Genomic DNA, 14320 nt, shown 5'->3' with positions numbered 1-14320 from the left:
GGGCATGCTTTCAGTATGCCAACAGTTCACAACTCTGTTTTAGCCTTCATTTTGTGCTTGTGTAAAGCTTCAGGGTTAGCCAGAGTGAGAGATCAGGGCCTTTTCAGGTCTTGGCATACACACAGTCCTACACATGTACGTGGCATTCTTTTTTTTTTTTTTTTTTTTTTTACGATTTTATTTATTTGACAGAGGGAGACACAGTGAGAGAGGGAACACAAGCAGGGGGAGTGGGAAAGGGAGAAGCAGGCTTCCCGCAGAGCAGGGAGCCCGATGCAGGGCTCGATCCCAGGACCCTGGGATCATGACCTGAGCCAAAGGCAGATGCCTAACGACTGAGCCACCCAGGCGCCCCTGTACATGGCATTCTTGAGTCCCAGAAATACATTGGAACCTCTCAAAGCCCATTATGGACATCCCATTCCCCAGGTTTTCCTTTTAAGCTTTTGGTCAGCTCTTCTTAGCCCCAGTTGGTATTGTTACCTCAGGCAGCCACAATGTTAAACAGTTCTCCCTTATTGTTTCTGACAAATGCCCTGGAGATAAGACAGAGGAAGCTTTGAGTCAGGTCAGATAAAGACAAGCCTCTAGAACAGGCCTTTCCAGCAAGCTGTCAGGTCAAATGGTGACAGTTCTCTGGGGATGGCACATGTGCAGACCTGTAAAGCCATCTGGCCCTTCTGGTGACTGTTAGACTGCTGGTTTTTATAGCTACCACAGTTGCAAGACTGTTGGTTTTCAAGGCTAGCGAGGAGTTACCTATAGTCCTGGAGGAGGAGGATGGAATTAGTGCAAGTTAAAACAACATGAAGGTTGTTCTTACCAAGACTCAGCCGTTTTTCTTGAATAAATGCTCCTCAGAATGTTGAAAGGCTTTACTTAACTGCCAGAGTTCTAAGACAGTTGATTTTTGACAATTTTTGGCAGTATTCTTGTTGCTTGTATATAGGAGCAGATTTTTGGAGATATTTACTCTGCCATCCTGAAAGTTAACTACCTATCAGTACTTATTCAAATGAGGAACCCTGGTGTAATGAGAGTCTGCGGTGCACATGCTGTGTGCACTCTTGCCTACTTTGCCTCATGTTCCCTTTCCTTGTCTGTATTCCGTGTCTTGAGGTTGCCCCAAGGGAGTGTTAAGGAGCACAGGTTACTGTAAACCAGTGGTCATGACTTTCACTTTATTAGGAATGAGTCTTGACCTTTAGTTGGGCAGCAAGTATTGAACACATTACCAGAATGTGCTGTGGACCCAAGATCATGTTGATCTGCTGGATCATTTTCTCCTCTTGCCAAAGTTGCACTCTAGCCAACTTTGTTCATTGTCCTGTGAGGAAGTAAATCCATCATCTCTCTAAGTTAGGCTTGGAGGACAAAATACTAATAGTGAAAGTGGCCATTTCCTCTGCATACTGTTGGGATTTGAAATTCTGTCCAGACACAACATTAATTTCTCTGTATCAGATTTACAGTCCTGGTGAACAGCTTTAGTTTTCTGTTAATTTTTTTTAAATGTATACATACAAAGTCAAAGTTTTTGTATGTGATATAAATTCAAATTTCTCATATGACCAGAAGTGTTGAGTTATGGATATTTACTTTTTTACAGGCTTTTATTTCAGAGACCATCAGTCTCCAGTTGTATAAGAATACAAGTGCCTGTTGGTAAAAAGTAAAGAGATTCTGGTCTGAAAAGCTGTGTATGATTGTGCAGCTATGTTGCAGTTTGCATTTTTTTGCCTTTTATGTATTTGTGTATTTTTTCTTACATGTTATATAATAATTTAACCAAGTCATCTAAGATGTGATATGAAATGGTAGAACAACAGTTTTGAAATCTTGAAAAATCAAACTGGAAACATTTGCTTGTATTTTTTTTTCACCTCAGAGTGTTTTGTTAATGAGACATTTTATACTGCCATAAACTCAGGGCAATAATAAAGGTGTTGATTGATTTTTGGATGACAAGGGGCTTCTCTAATTGTCGAAGTTGACATTTGTGTCCCTTCTGTTTTAGGTGAGCAAGACGTGGAAGGTGATTGCAGAAGACGAAGTGCTCTGGTACAGGCTGTGCCAGCAGGAGGGGCACCTGCCCGAGAGCAGCATCTCTGATTATTCTTGCTGGAAGCTCATCTTCCAAGAGTGCCGAGCCAAGGAACACATGTTAAGAACCAACTGGAAGGTAGGCAGTGGCCAATATCATTACCTGTAGAAGAATAGCCTACAAGGACACAGGAATCCAGGCCCTGGCTTAAATCCGGAGTCCCTCCAATTATAGCCTGAGGTTAACTGCCAAAAGCAAAGGGAGGAGTGTGGTGAGAGTCCTGTCAGCTGCTGGCGACTCGTTGCCCATTTTGTTCGCCGTTAGAGTATCTGCCCCCATTTTCAACCACACTGCTTGGGAGCATCCTATTCTCTAGGAGAGGAGGGGTGAGATTGGGGTGTCCCTCACCTCCCCACTGATGGTTAGGATTTGGAGTAGTGCTCTGTGCAGCCTCCTTTCATTTTGGCCAACGCTGATGGACCAAGAAAGCAAAAGCACCACCTGGATACAAAAGAGGAGCTGAAAATGCTATTTCCAGTAACCATATAAGAGGGAGATTTTAAATGTCTCTAAGTACTGTCTTCTCTCCCCTCACATAACCCACTGGCTTGCTTCCATAGCATTTATCACTTCAAAATCTCTACAGAAATATTAGATCACAGCTAAGAATTTGCACAGTGGAGTGTTTCTGTAGGAAATAACTGTCAAGAACAGCATTACATAAAGCTGTTTTGAGGCATCACGAGATAGCAGCAGTGGTGGTGCCTCTTCCCACCTGGGGGCTAGTTAGTCCCTTGTATGGATAGGGTAGACCTGTACATACTCTCTCCACTCCTGTAAAGGTTAATCCTAATAGACTGAGATCAACAAGCTTTTGTTCATTACTGATGGTGATAGATTGCCTATGTGCCTGTCCTTCCCCGGTCACCTCATAACTTGATTAGTGATGGATACTCTCGATCTGGGCAAACTCACACATTTTCTAGCAGAGTTAGAAAGGATGGCTATGCTAGTTCTCCTTGGAAAGGTAGTTCTCAACCAGGGGCGATTTTGCCTCCCAGGGGACATTTGACACATCTGAAGACATTTGTGGTTGTCCCAACTGGGGGTAGGTAGAGAATGCTACTGGCATCTACTAGGTAGAGGTTAGGGAAGCTGCTCAATATCCTGCCACACACAGGACAGTCCTCACCAAAAAGAATTATCCGGCCCCAAACGTCACTGGTGCTGGGGTTGAGAAACCCTGAATTCAAGAAACACTGCTCTTATTTAGACCATTACGCCACCACCACCAAATAAGAAGCACCCGGGCCCCACAGCTGTGTGCTCACCAGGTAATAAGCTCCTGCGGAGGCCCCCAGCCCTCTTGTGCTCCGTTGGGCCTGCATGAGGGACGTCAGTGAGAGGCAGCCATAAAGGTTCGACGGCGCTACTTAGACAAGCTGGGTCCGGCCCTGCAGGAGGGGCTGGAATTAAAGGAGAGCTGGCCAGTTGGGCAATAACTGGGGCCTTTGCATCCAGAAAGGAGGGATGCTTTTGACTTGTGCGCCTGGGAGCTAGAGTGTCAGTGAACACTGGCTCGAATTCAGAGATGTCAGACCCTGAGAGCACACAGCGGCTAAGTTTCTGTTTCCTCTTCGGTGATAGAGAAAGCCACGGAGGGAGGCAGCTCCATCCTCCTCATCCGGCTGGAGGTGGCAGCAGTGAAGGTGTTCAGAGACCCACCTGCAAGCATCTGGCCCTTCATAACTGTTTGCGGGTTACATACAGTTGAACAAAATGGCTAGTTGTTTTTTCTCTAACAAGCACAAAGCTGTTTGGTAAGCACTCGATAAGTGGTTGTCGACTCAGTGAACTAGAGTCAGACTCTGGAGCGTCTCGGCCCATTTCCTGGCCCTGTTAGCAGTGAGGACTATCTAAGTGAAGTGTGAAATGATGGAATTCTTACTGTGATTCTAGGAAGAAAGCCCTATCAAAGCGTGAAAAGTAGTGTTCAAGCAAGTTGCTTTCCCTTAGGATGCCCCCGTTTTCTGCTAAGTGTGGCTGACAGTAGCCCGCTCGTCAGGTTGTGGTGAGGGTGACGAACGCGCCTCCTGCACAGCACGGCCCATGTCCAGCGTAATGAGCTTTGTACAAATGATTCCAAAATCACAAACCGCCACATAGTGGAAGACACATCTGTCCCTTGTGTGTCTCCACCTGGTCCCCTCAGGAGCGGCAGTTGTCATGGCTTTTAGGGTTCCCTTCAAAAGTACCGTTTCCGGGGTGCCTGCGTGGCTCAGCCGGTTAAACGTCTGCTCAGTGGGGAGCGTGCTTCTTCCTCTGCCTCTCCCCCAGCTTGTGTTGTCTGTCTGTCTCAAAAAATAATCTAAAAAAAATTACTGTTTCCATGAACCTCTGACCTTGCAGTCATCTTTGTTTCCCCATCCTGATTTTTATCTTTGTATGTCCTTGCTCCTTTTATCCTCCGAATGTTCATAAGGGTTGTTGACGGGTAAAATATCATTAAATACCTCTGTCCTCTGAACTGAACTTTCTAAATACATTTGATGCATTTCTTCAGGTACTTGCCACTGCCAGCCTACTGTGGATCGTAGTTGTCTGCTCACACATTGCCTTTATATCCTGTAACCCCCTCAAGCCCAGGAGCAGTGACTCCCACATCCCATGCCCCCCCCCCTTCAGTGCTTTTCCTGTGTGTGGTAGCTCGTAAATGCTAACACCAGATCATATTAGTTGTCCTCTTTGTCCTTTGGAATGCCCCAGCCACTTTGAGCACAATCGTGCGGTAGGAAATGGCCATGGAACGTGGCTGGAAGTGAAATGCTGGCTTCCGCTGAGCACAAGAACGGTGTAAACTGCGTTCCCTTTTCCTTATGCAGAATCGCAAAGGCGCCGTGAGTGAACTGGAACACATCCCTGACGCGGTTTTGTGCGACGTGCACTCCCATGATGGCATTGTTGTCGCTGGGTAAGCAAACGCAATTTTTTACTTGATGATTAACTCTTCATCTTAAGGTCTTTCCTTTTTCGTGTGCTACCCTCAGAGTCCCAGTCCCTGAGAGCTCGTACCTTCCCACGATAGCCCGGGTTTGAGATGGAAAAATCTCCATGATTCTGTTATCAAGTATTCAAGAGTCTGAAGTTAGTGGTGAGAAGCGAATGGTGTAGAGTGTAGAGCTGTAATCCATTTGTCTCAATATGTCTTTCCTAGCTTTTAGATCACTCTTGTGGCATGTTAGGTTAGAGCTTCATTAAGGCAAACAGTCTGTGTTTTATGAAGACATAAAAAAGTCAAGCAAGAATAATACGTGTTGGCACAAACAGAGCCTGTTCTTACTCTCTTGTTCTGAAGCCGTTTTTATGAGAAAGGGCCGTGACCACACATAATCTTCCTTCCCCCACCACACAGTACCTATTTGCTGCTTACCTTGTCCTGAAATAGGCTTTTTAGTTGTCTTCATCACCAAGAAATTTAATTTTAGCTTCTGTAAATTCCTGCGGCTTCTGTTCCGAAAACCCCTTTCATCAATTCTTCCGATTTTACTAACACGGATGCAAATACAGTTTGTGTATTTCTTTAATGTACAGTGAGAAGACCCGTTTCATCTTTGGATTGAGAAGCGGTCTTGAACTACAGTCTCATTGTATACTTAATGCCCTAAGTAGAGACCAGGACACTTAAAACCCTGAGTCTGGATTGGCTTTGGGGTGAGCCCCCCCAGGAGAGGTTCCTACCTGGAGGAAACCAAAAACAAATCTTGGCCTGAAGAGCTTGGTAGTAGGTGAGTCTTTTTCTTTAAAGAAGACTCTTTGCTTAAGAAACATTCTTTAAAGGGCACCGTTGGAGTTAAAACTCCAAACAGATTATTTTAATGTTTTGTGATCTATAATGCCTAGAAAAAGTATTTTTGCTTTAAACTAGATATGCCCAGAAAGAGCACTTCCTTAGCTTTTGTTTTGCTGGCCACAATTCAGAGGTTAATGCCCTTCTTGGGAGTGCTATAGAACCACTGTTTTTAGAAAGATGAATGGACCTGAAATCTGGAATTCTGTTCATTCAGTTATCAGTGCGGCTTTAGCCTCTCATTGCTAAAATGTGGGTCTAAGAGCTCATGCTACATAAGGTCCTTTCTGCCTACAAATTCTAAGACTCCGTGGTAACTCGGAAAGGACTTCTGTCCTTCTAGCTTAAAGAGGTCTCCCGGTGTGTCAGGAGGCCTTTGAGGACAGAATGTTGAGATTGGACTGAGGGTCATAAAGGAAATTAGAGATAAAGGAGACTTCAATCTCCAAAGCCAAGTATGAATTTATCTGGACACGCACCTCACAAAGGCAGGCTGGCCACGAGTCCAGATGCCAGCCCTTCTTTTCCTGCCTCCCCGTTCCCCTGAGATCTGCTCAACATTACAGATTATGCCAGCACAACGCAAAGTGATGGCAGAGTCTCGTGGATCGATAGGATGAAACGTGATCTGTGGGTCAGAGAGGCTCCTCCCAGCTCCTCTTTCTAAGAGAACCTTATGTTTATGGCCTAGCATCGGGTACTTCAATCTTGCTTGTGTGTAGAGCATCTTGTGTTTATCATTAAAATTTTATCTGGTGGTTACGATGCTTGTTTTCTGGGTCAGATCTCGAATCCCTTTTCATTTGAGACCGTGGTGTTTGTGGTTACCTCATTCCCAATCAATGCTGTATTCACCCGGCTTTCTGCAGCTATGTATCTCCAAGGAGCTGCTTACAGAGACACTGGCCACTTCACCATCTCTTGCCCATCTACTTAGCCTGTGATTCTCTAATTTTCCTTCTTCGTTTCCTTTTTCTCCCTTTAAAAATAGGCAGAATTTGTTCAGAGGCTTCAGTTTTATTTGCCTAGAACTAAACTGTGTAACATCTTTGCATTGAAAGCGATTAGGTTTACTTATAACTGACAGCAAAGGCTATTGCAGAATCTCTTGCTTCTTCCCATCTTCTCACGCCTTTGTATAAAAAGTTCCTGGTTTGGAGTCGCCTAGAGTAATTTATTACAATTAGCCTCACAGTTGACCCCAGCTTGGGTCTTCCTTACTTTTCTTCTCACTCAAACCAGACTACCCTTCAAATACTCATTCACTCAAGCTCACCCAGGACCCAGAGTACTCGTCAATTGAGCAGGACCTGGATGATGCCTCTTACCCCAGGCTTGTGTTCCAGTGGAGGAAGCAGATATTGTTGTCAGAACTTTTGATCTCTTGCTCTTTTTCCCATGAGTCTTTGTTTCCCTTATGGTCTCATAGATGGTAACTTCCAGTTACCTTTTCCTTATGTTCCAAGCTCTTTGAAATTTGTTTCCAACCTAACTTTCTCCTGATTACTCTCCTCCAGGTACCTTTGGCTTTTCCCACAGTTCCTGATTGCCTCTGGCCACATCTCTTTCTCTCTCTCTCTCTTTTTTTAATCGAGACCTAATTCATATACGATAAAATGTACTGTTTTAAACTGTCAAAGTCAGTAATTTCTAGTATATTCACAAGGCTGTGTAAGTACCACTGTCTAATCCCAGAACATTATCATCACCCCAAAAAGAAACCCAGTCCTCTTTTAAGGTCCAACTCCAGTCTTGTCTCCTCCCAGGGGTGTCTATAGTCCCCTGGCCTATTAACCCCCACCCCAACATCTGCCTGCTTCCTAACTCCTGGAGAAGTGACTGCAGCTTATAGTGTAGCTTTGCCGTAATTAACATTTTTGTTTTCTGTTGTGGCTTTACTTTGAAATAATTCACAGCCATGTATTTACGGTGCAGTTAATTTGTAAGCATCTTTTTTTTTTTAAAGCTAGAGGTGGTATATAATATGAAGCGCCCCACAGTGCTTGTACATTGTTTTGTCTGAAAGAAGCATTACAATTTAATATGCAGAACCCCCTCCTACCTGGATACTGTGTGTTACATGGAAACCTGGAGAAATCCCTAATTTGTCTGGTCCTTGATTTCTTAGTCCTTTCCACTTAGAATCATGTCATCTTCAACCTGGAAGGAACCGTAGAGGTAAACTGTTCCAAGACCCTCCTTTTGCACGGCTGCCTGAGGCTCGGAGGTCTGGCAAGCCGAGAGGGGCACGCGTGCACTGCACCACTCCACCGTTCTTGTGCAGTGTCCGCGTGGAGGGCCAGGCGGTAGGGCTGCCTTCCTAAGCCCTCGTTTGCTACTCCGACGGCTCATCTATGACAGCTTCATTTTGGGTTTTCTTTTGTGGCATACACCATTCTTTTCTGTTAAAAATGAAGAAGTGGTAGTAAAACCTTGTTCTTGCAAAACCGTTAGAAAGCAGAGAAGAGAAAAAGTCCCCTAAATCCCAGCATGCTAACACTGCTCTTGTTACGGTTTTTGTGTACATAAGTTATTTTTCGTTGTTTTTTTATGCACATTTTTACATAGTCCTAACCTACCTTTTATTTTGGCCTTTATTCCTCACTAAACTGGTGAGATTTTTTTTGGTGTTGTTACATGCTTTTCATTTTCTTTGATTTGTTACAAAAACTCCTACGATATAATTATATCCTAATTTTTTTATTTGTTCCCCTAATATTGGACATTAAAGTAATTTCCTGTGTTTTATTATTATATAATATTGTGAATATTTTACGTAGAGGTTTACAGATTTTTCCCTTTTTCAGTACTGTCAATCTTCTTTAAAAATTATAAAACACATGCTTATTGGGGTGCCTGGGTGGCTCAGTCAGTTAAGCATCTGCCTTCGGCTCAGGTCATGATCTCAGGGTCCTGGGGTGGAGCTTCTCCCTCTCCCTCTGCCTCTCCCCCTGCTCATGCGCTCTCTCTCGCTCTCTCATAAATTCAAAAAAATATTTAAAAATCACATGCTAACTATAGAAACCTTAAATTGCATATAAATGTGTAGAATAAAGAGTCCTACGTCTTTCTTTATCCCCCAGTGTGATTATTTTTCTAGGCTAGAGTCCCATTACTGGATTTGGGGGAATGAATTTTCATATTTTCCAAATTAAGAAATTATTTTTAAAAAGCCCTCCTAACTCTCAACTTCCTTTCAGTCTAACTTTTGGTTTGAAGTCTCAAAACCATCCCTCAAGCCTGCTCTCCTGAATCTACCTCCCTTCTTTCTGTCGGTGCCATAAATAACAAGAGAGGACACATTCACGTCTTAACCTTCTACAGTCTGGTTTCCATCTCAGCCCTTCCACCAAGCTATACTCTCTCTCAGGTCACCGGTGCTCACAAACCAGTGCCCTTTTCTTGGCCCATCCCCTTCCACGTCTTGGCAGTATTGGGTCTTGTTAACTGTATCCCTCTTAAAATGGTGGAGGTGGTGCATTGGGCTTCTCTGTACCCTCGGAGCCTAACACTGGACCCAGGACTCAAACTTTGAGGAAAGTATGTACAGGATGAAAACTCACGCTCCTGAGACCCTGCACTTTGAGCCTCTTTACTGCATCTTTGACCTGCATCTCCTCCTGCGGCCTTTCTTGCCTTTCTGTGGTCTCACCTGGCCACTTAGCAGTGATGTGCAATGTCCCAGAAAACACCAGAAGCAGTTGTTGTCTTTGCTGGGTGGATAAGAAGTTCCTTCAACTGTGGCGGAGTGATTCAGACACAACGTTTACTTTGTTCTTTCAGCCCAAATTTCCCATTTCTTTAACCTGAGAAAATTTTGTGTTCAGAACCACCAATCTCCATACTGTAAACCCCCTGTGTGTCTCCGAGTTCAGCCTCCGGCTGCATTTTCTCTGTGATGAGGTAGTGCTCCTGAAATTCAGTGAGGGTTGGTATGTGCTTTTCTGAGTATTTAGAAGAGAGCTTATCTGGAAAGTTTGTTGATAATAAGTGATGTGGAAGTGTGGTTTTTGTTTTTGTTTGGGTGATGATAGCTCTGAGAATTTTGAAATGTTTCTCAAATTATGTTTATCATTAAAGCAAAAGAACAAAAGAGATGAGCATATGAAAACATCCCTGTCCTGTTTTGTGATGCTGAGACTGTTGTTCTTGTCCCCATTTGCACTCTGGAAGTTAAGAGCGTTGAAAACAGATGACGTCATGAGTTCAGAAAGGCCACATTCTAAACCTGAGCTGTAGGTCTAGGTATAATCCGCCAGAAGTATGTTTGCTTTGCTGCCACCTAGTGAAGGAGAGTGTTTCAGGTAAAACTTGCGGGAGAAAGTCAAGCTGGGGCTCACTGGAGGCCTTGTGCCGGCTCTGCGAACCGTTAAGCTATTAGCTCACCAGAAGCTTTTAGCTGTTGCCCAGGAGTATGCTGGTGTTTTGCAATAAACTCCCTCCTTACTGTTACTTAAGATTCGTAAGTCTGAAGCATTTCAGTTTGCGTAAGAGAGCATACTTCTCTATTCACATTAGAGGACTCTTTTCTCCCCTTTTGGTGTAAAAAAAAATATCAAGCACCCTCTTTGTGTTGAGGTTTTTCTCAACACTCCTAAATGTGTTTCTACCTCGTTTTCTGTTGCTGTGATGTTGCCTTTTTAGGGTCCAGTTTCCGCCTTTGTTAGAAGGAACAGTGACCGTGTATCAGTGTTTCTCCTCTGCCAAGAATGGTTGGAGGGAAAATTATCATTTAATGTTGCAAAATATTAGCTCTCTACTTTCCCTTAAAATATCGTTGTCCCATTTGGTCTCCTGCACTTTCATCCACCTCTGTTCCCTTTGGGGCAATTGTGCCCAAGTAGTCAGGTGACAGAAGTGCAGATGCCTCCCTCTAGCAGCCAAGTGACTTCTGGCTGCTGTTCTGGCTTTTTATCTTTATTAGCTCTGTCTGTCCACACAACCCAGTCTTCTGTAGGCTGGAAGCAAAGCTTTGAGTTTCCAGTTTATGATTAAGGAAAATAATGGTTCAAACACAGTCCTGCGTCTAAGGTAACTTGAAATACCCTGCTTTTAGCCGTTTGTTTTTTTTTCCTCCACTTTTTCCCAGTACTTAAAAATGTGCCTTTTCATTGACCATGTACCATGCCACAATAAGGCTTTGCTCTGAAATTGTGTATATTTGCCCCGGATTTTAAAATATATTCTACCCAGGAGCTAAAGATGACAAGGACGAGGTTTAATACTTGGCTAGTTTCAGGGGAATGTATAAAAAATGGGTAATACCTGTGGATTGCTTTGAAACTCTTAAGATAACCTGCCTTGTAAATAGAGACCCATGATAATGTTGTTAGACAGTGGGCACCTCACTTAGTAGGGACATGCTTGCTATCTTTCTGCTTCTTAAAGAACTTTTTCTCTTCACAGTTTTTCTTTCAGCCTTGGTTTATATAGATTTTGTGCTGCTGCTCATTATGACATTGGACTGTTTGCCATAAGGGATTCGATCATTACCCGTTAGGGACCACTTTTTAAAAATACTTCTAAATTTATTTATTTTCTGCTGTGAGGTATACGTGCTCTTCTGGTAAATAAGTCTGAGGTAAGGTATTGATAAGAGACTGGAGGAGAGCATTACATTTATTATATCCTTAATGAAGGAGCTCCAGAATCTCCTTAATAAATACTGGTGAACTCATGGCTGCATTTATCCATCTCTGGTTCTCCAAGGAATAATGGGAAGGGCCACAGCTACAGTAACTCTGCATAACCGTCATCGACTCTGACTCTATTGATTGTGATTAACCAAGATGTATGGAAAACAGTTTTAAGTGTGTAGTGCATGTATCTCGTAAGGTCCATTAAGATGTTCATTAGTTTTCAATCGCTGCGTCTTAAGCTGCACTTGATGTCTGTAGTAGTGCTTTTCCGCGGAAAGACTGCACCGTGGGGTTGAGTTCATTTTGTTAATTGCATAATACAGCGCAGTCATGTTTCATAGAAAACAGTAAATACTCTTGATTTCATTGATTTGTATTCTTTGGTTATTACTAAATTAAGTATGGAGCATGTGAATAGTTCTTAAAGCCTCTGCATGGTAAGGGCAAAAATGGTTCTTGAAATGTGGGTGCTGCATTTTTAGGGACCTCTGCCTAATTGCTTGATAGGCTTTAAACCAGTTCTGTCCTCTGAGTTTGTTAGTAAAATTAACTCACTGAACATTTACTAAGCACAGATGAATACTGTAGACCCCTCCCTTGCTCCCAGGCGGCAAGAGGTACAAGCCCCGGTGGTGACAGAACAACGTGGGAGACGCTAGGGTGGGGAGAGCAAGGCATCCACCGTAAGACCCTAGAGAAGGGCACCTGGTACAGGCTCAGTCAGGCCGGGTTCTCCTGGAAAGTGACTTCTCAGCTGAGTCTGGAAGGATGACAAGGAGCTGGCTAGGTAGAGTTTTGTATGGGGCAGGGATGCAAATAACTCGCTTACATGCTGCCACTCCTCAGTCCCAAACCAAGGGTGGGTGTTAATAATCCAGCCCAGCATTTATTTTTCTGGTAAGCTGCTGGAATACAGCTTCAGAATCCTTGTCAACACAGAGCTATAGGCAGCCATGATCAATGTACTGGATTTGACACGCAAACTATCTGCAAGTCCGGGCCTGAGGCCTCATAACGGGGCTCCTTTTGGCTTCTGTGAGTACTTGATCAGAATAGAATTGTGATTTCGTTTGGGGACGGTTGTATGAATATGGCTCTGTAGAGGCTGAAGTTGTATCAGCCATCCTGTATGTCCTCCCATGTCACCTGTGAAGTACGTGTGGGACACACCATTGCATCTACCCAGCCTCACACTCCTTGCCAGTGTATTGAGACTTTTTTGTTGGCTTCTTGCCTTCTAGGTAGAGACAGTGGTAGAATTGATGGGTTAGGTTCACGGGCTGTGTCCTGCATGCCTGAGTCACAATACTGAAAACGATAAATTCCTTATGTTGCACTTAAATGGGGATGGTCCTTAAAAGCCGTATTTGTTTAAAGACACTGTCATCTGAGGAGGCAGCCTGGCTTGTTGGCTAAGCAGCAGTTTGAGGAAAGCCTAGGGACCTGTTTTGATCCCAGCTGTGCCACTAAAATGTTTTTTTGTGACCTTGGGTAAGTCACTTAACTTTACTTATAGCATTCTTAAAACAACCCCCGAGGTTGTCATGAAGAGCCTTGGGGGGGAAAAAAATGTTTTTAGCAAATAAGCTCAGGTTCCCCCCACAAGAAAGGTTAAAGGTGGGGGTTGTTTTGTTTTATTTTGTTTTTAGCTGTACGACATTTCTTCCTTTTTCTTCGGGTCTCTTAGTCCAAATGAGTAGTCTGTTTAGTGGAAACTTATTAGTTAATGGAAGCTCTTTGGTGGTAAATCATTGTAAATTGGCAATTGCTCTGGCGTGCCGAGCTTGAGAGGCTCTATTCCCATTCTTTCAACAACAAATCAGCTGTGGTCTCTGACCTATTTATTTGGAGGTAACCCTGCCAAGCGTAAAAAAGATTGGGAAAGCATACAGTTTCACTGGTCCGTACCCCGGACTGGGACATCCTCACTCATTTGGAAAAGGCTTCTTTCTCCTTTAGTTTTTCTTTAGTGCTCTTACATCAGCTAATATATTAGTTGCAGTTGTACTTTGCACAGACACTAATTAGAGAGCCATCAACATTGGGGTCCAAAGGCTTACCGACAATGCAACTGTCATAGTGGTGCCTTAATTGGTTGAGTGTAATTGTCATTAGGCAGCGATAAAGACATCTGGAGCTCTGGAGAAAAATCAGTTTTTTCTTCCTACCTCCCTTCAATACCTGTTCTTGCTTCTCCTGGCCAATGTTGTTAAGCACTTTTAGATCACATTTAGGGTTTGGTCCAGTTCCCTCTGCTCCAACCATCGTTTTACCCTCATGCAAATGTCTGTTTCTTTAGCACAAGTTCATTAGCACGGGGTCTGAGCTCCATTATTCTGGCTGCTCTCACTTGCGTTAGATTCTAGAGCCTGGTGCTGAGTCATCACGTGGTACCTGCTGAAACGGTATGTATTCTCTGTTCCCCTCCAAAAGGAAACATGGAGTCTTTTATATTTTGTCTCCTGAGTCATTTGCATTATACTCTTCTCCTGCTCTTTGGCCATGAGGAATGGAGTTAATTTAAATGGATATCTTTGAAAGTGTTCTTTACCAAAATGATTTAGCTTATCCTGTGCTTTTATAGATATTTTAATCAGTTTGGAAATAAATGCAAGGAGTTTAACACCTCTCGATGTGTGTGTTCGGAGTGTTTCCACTGATCATCAGCAGTGGAAGGTGGGCAGTAGAAGTAAAAGGCAGCACTCAAACCAGTCAGGTTGTTCCTTGTGGACACCCCCTTCCAGTCATTGGTATGTTATTAGCTATGTGTAAGGTGCTGTGATGGAGATA

At 43.6% G+C, this 14320-nt stretch overlaps 1 protein-coding gene across 1 annotated transcript in view; it reads left to right on the top strand.

Annotated features, from left to right (window-relative positions):
* Window positions 1-14320, top strand: part of FBXW8 (F-box and WD repeat domain containing 8) — a 113161-nt gene that overhangs the window by 30969 nt on the left and 67872 nt on the right. The window contains exons 3-4 of the mRNA XM_032431561.1: window positions 2018-2182; window positions 4927-5015. Of these exons, the coding sequence (XP_032287452.1) occupies window positions 2018-2182; window positions 4927-5015 (254 nt within the window). The remainder of the gene's footprint in view (window positions 1-2017; window positions 2183-4926; window positions 5016-14320) is intronic.

The sequence above is a fragment of the Phoca vitulina genome, unplaced genomic scaffold (genome assembly GCF_004348235.1).
Source record: "Phoca vitulina isolate PV1807 unplaced genomic scaffold, GSC_HSeal_1.0 scaffold46, whole genome shotgun sequence".
NCBI classification, from domain to species: Eukaryota; Metazoa; Chordata; class Mammalia; order Carnivora; family Phocidae; genus Phoca; species Phoca vitulina.
Note: the sequence above shows the minus strand (reverse complement) of the source record. Positions and strands in the feature narration are given on the sequence as shown.